At 44.1% G+C, this 3,967-nt stretch overlaps 1 protein-coding gene across 1 annotated transcript; it reads left to right on the top strand.

The window, feature by feature from the left end:
• The first annotated feature begins 202 nt into the window (after positions 1–202).
• On the top strand, positions 203–3,139 carry LOC136125660 (intraflagellar transport protein 70A). Its single transcript, XM_065880561.1, has one exon. It carries the CDS (start codon positions 405–407, stop codon positions 2,400–2,402), a length of 1,998 nt encoding a protein of 665 aa, XP_065736633.1. The 5' UTR covers positions 203–404; the 3' UTR covers positions 2,403–3,139.
• The last annotated feature ends 828 nt before the right edge of the window (positions 3,140–3,967 follow it).

Below are 3,967 nucleotides of genomic sequence, written 5' to 3'. Positions count from 1 at the left end.
GTGACACAGCAGGCAGCCAGCAACTCTCAATCAACCGCAACACTAAAGAAAGGCAAGTGAAACCTCATCTCCCGGCAACCGAGGGTCCGTCCCGCAGAGACTACGCCTCCCAGAGTGCAGCGCGGCCACGTTCCGACGTCGGCGCCATCGGACCAGTGCATGCCGGGAAGTAGAGTTTCCGTTTTTGAATTGCCACGAGGCCTTTCATCTCTCTTGCTGGACTCACGACCTTCGCAGCCCAGAGTCTTCGAGGGCCAATACAGTAGTTTAATGATTCACCTCAGTGATTCCTTTATATTCCTTACAGAGTTTTTCCGTTGCAAAGCAATATCCGGACAAACAGCCTTCAGTTTCCGGTTGGCATGTTGCCGTGGTAACTGGGACGCACAGCCGCGGAGAAGATTATGGCGGGGCTGAGCGGTGCGCCCATCCCCGACGGGGAGTTCACCGCGGTCGTGTACCGGCTCATCCGGGATGCCCGCTACGCCGAGGCCGTGCAGCTGCTGGGCGGAGAGCTCCAGCGGAGCCCGAGGAGCCGCGCCGGCCTGTCGCTGCTGGGCTACTGTTACTACCGCCTGCAGGAGTTCGCTCTGGCCGCCGAGTGCTATGAGCAGCTGGGCCAGCTGCACCCGGAGCTGGAGCAGTACCGCCTGTACCAGGCCCAGGCCCTGTACAAGGCCTGCCTTTACCCAGAGGCCACCCGCGTCGCCTTCCTCCTCCTGGACAACCCCGCCTACCACAATCGGGTCCTCCGTCTCCAAGCCGCGATCAAGTACAGCGAGGGCGATCTGCCCGGGGCCAGGAGCCTGGTGGAGCAGCTACTGAGTGGGGAAGGAGGAGAAGACAGCGGGGGCGAGAACGAGCTCGATGGCCAGGTCAACCTGGGCTGTTTGCTCTACAAGGAGGGACATTATGAAGCCGCGTGTTCCAAGTTCTCTGCTGCCTTGCAGGCTTCGGGCTACCGGCCTGACCTTTCCTACAACCTGGCTTTGGCCTATTACAGCAGCCGGCAGTATGCATTCGCGCTGAAGCATATCGCCGACATTATTGAGCACGGCATCCGCCAGCACCCAGAGCTGGGTGTGGGCATGACCACCGAGGGCATTGATGTTCGAAGTGTTGGCAACACCTTAGTCCTTCACCAGACCGCTCTGGTAGAAGCCTTCAACCTCAAGGCCGCCATAGAATACCAACTGAGAAACTATGAGGTGGCCCAGGAAACCCTCACAGATATGCCTCCGAGGGCAGAGGAAGAGTTAGACCCTGTGACCCTGCACAACCAGGCGCTAATGAACATGGATGCCAGGCCTACAGAAGGGTTTGAGAAGCTACAGTTTTTGCTCCAACAGAATCCCTTTCCCCCAGAGACCTTTGGCAACCTGTTGCTGCTCTACTGTAAATATGAGTATTTTGACCTGGCAGCAGATGTCCTGGCAGAGAATGCCCATTTGACTTACAAGTTCCTCACACCCTATCTCTATGACTTCTTGGATGCCATGATCACTTGCCAGACAGCTCCTGAAGAGGCTTTCATTAAGCTTGATGGGCTAGCAGGGATGCTGACTGAACAGCTCCGGAGACTCACCAAACAAGTGCAGGAAGCAAGACACAACAGAGATGATGAAGCTGTCAAAAAGGCAGTGAATGAATATGATGACACCCTTGAGAAGTATATTCCCGTGCTGATGGCCCAGGCCAAAATCTACTGGAACCTTGAAAATTATCCAATGGTGGAAAAGATCTTCCGCAAATCTGTGGAATTCTGTAATGATCATGATGTGTGGAAGCTGAATGTGGCTCATGTTCTGTTCATGCAGGAAAACAAATACACAGAAGCCATAGGTTTTTATGAGCCCATAGTCAAGAAGCATTATGACAACATCCTGAATGTCAGTGCTATTGTGCTGGCTAACCTGTGTGTTTCATATATTATGACAAGTCAAAACGAAGAAGCCGAGGAGTTGATGAGGAAGATTGAAAAGGAGGAAGAGCAGCTCTCCTATGAGGACCCAGATAAGAAAATCTACCATCTCTGCATTGTGAATTTGGTGATAGGGACGCTCTATTGTGCCAAAGGAAATTATGACTTTGGTATTTCTCGGGTTATCAAAAGCTTGGAACCTTATAATAAAAAACTGGGAACTGATACCTGGTATTACGCCAAAAGATGCTTCCTGTCATTACTAGAAAACATGTCAAAGCACATGATTGTGCTTCGTGACAGTGTTATTCAAGAATGTGTCCAGTTTCTAGAACACTGTGAACTTTATGGCAGGAACATACCTGCTGTTATTGAACAACCCCTGGAAGAAGAAAGAATGCATATTGGAAAGAATACAGTCACTTATGAATCCAGACAACTAAAAGCTTTGATTTATGAGATTATAGGTTGGAATATGTAGTAATGTCTAATAATGGCTTTTATCCAAATGGCTCTGTTAACTATACATATTTGCAACTCTTTTATCTGTGTTTGTCCTTTGGCATCTTCACATTTGTTATACGTTGAAATTTGTACACTTTAAAATTATAATTAAAATAATTTTGATGTATCTTTTGAGAAACCTCACAAAAGAATTATAATAAAAAGAACTTGAACCCTAGAAGGATTTATGAAAAATTCAAAAATGAATGGGGAAGTGTGTCTAATAGTATTTGTATTGCCTATGTTCTCTCTCCATTGTATCTTTTGTGTTTTGCTATGTCCTGAAAAAATCCTGCATGAGAAGATTATATCATCCAGAGACCAGGCACTATCAAATCCAGAACTCGGTTAATGTATAGAACATCTGGACATTAATAATAGGGTTTCACATTATACTTCAACAATTTACCCTTAAGTAACACTAATTAGTAATGCATACATTTTGCATAGATTTTAGTATGTCTTGGCAGAATTTTCCAATACAATTGTAATGCTTTATCTAACAAGAATTCCTTATGTTCTAAATTTTTTTTAATCTGTAAGATTCAGTAGGAAATCTTGTGCCATAGTAAAACTATGGTGCTATGGTGTGGAGACAATAAACAATTGACCAATTTCTATGGTTTTCTTGTGTCCATCTGTGAATAATTTGAATATATAATCTTAGTCTTTGCATAACTGATCTTTAACAGTGATTAATAACAAGTACCCTTAGAACTCGGTTCTTAGTTCTTGTTTCTACTTAAGACACATTAATACTGGACTTTGTTTTTATGTTGTAGCCTTTTGGAAAAGGAAAAATATTCTATGCTATTCCAATGACCCTATCAAACTCTCCTACTCATACCATAGAATGGTATCAATGGATTCTGAAAACTTATCTGTTAAATTCATAATGCCAGTTTCATAGTCAAAACTCAATAGTGTTTGGGGGTTCTCACTGTGAACCCCACTCATTCTGCATAGACATTTAATTTTCTGTAAGCTACAAGAGATTTACTGTTTGTTTCCCCAACCCCTTACACCTTTGCTCTTCATAAAAGTAACTGCCATGCTCACTTGATCTGGTTTAGAAAAAGTCAAAGGCATTAGGTTGAATCATATGAAATTGCTGATTTTGAAAGTTTTCAGCCTATAAAAATAGCAATTCCCATGGATCAACCTAATAGCTCTTGATGAACAGTAGGAATTCCTGCTATAATAATTTTCTTTTTTTTTCACAGAGGAAACAGCTAGATAGGTGCCCAGATAAAGCATGCTGAGAATAATTCTTCTGTAGCATGACATCTTTGGGTACTGAAATTCTATCGGAATCTGTGTGAGAATTTGGCTCATAGTGACTTCTACTGCATGGACTGGAATTTATGTCATCTTTTAGCCTGTTATCCGAGCTGGTACCATTTATCTAGTTGATGGTGATGGTCTCATATTTGGAAGGAAACTCTGAAGGCATTATTAAAGGAATTAATATGCTGTACATTGGAGGAAATTTTCCATATGCTTAAGAAGTATAGAAAACATACAGTGTCCTCACTCAAGTAA

This window comes from Phocoena phocoena, chromosome 7 (genome assembly GCF_963924675.1).
Source record: "Phocoena phocoena chromosome 7, mPhoPho1.1, whole genome shotgun sequence".
Taxonomy (NCBI): Eukaryota; Metazoa; Chordata; class Mammalia; order Artiodactyla; family Phocoenidae; genus Phocoena; species Phocoena phocoena.
This window is presented reverse-complemented; position numbering and strand designations above follow the sequence as displayed.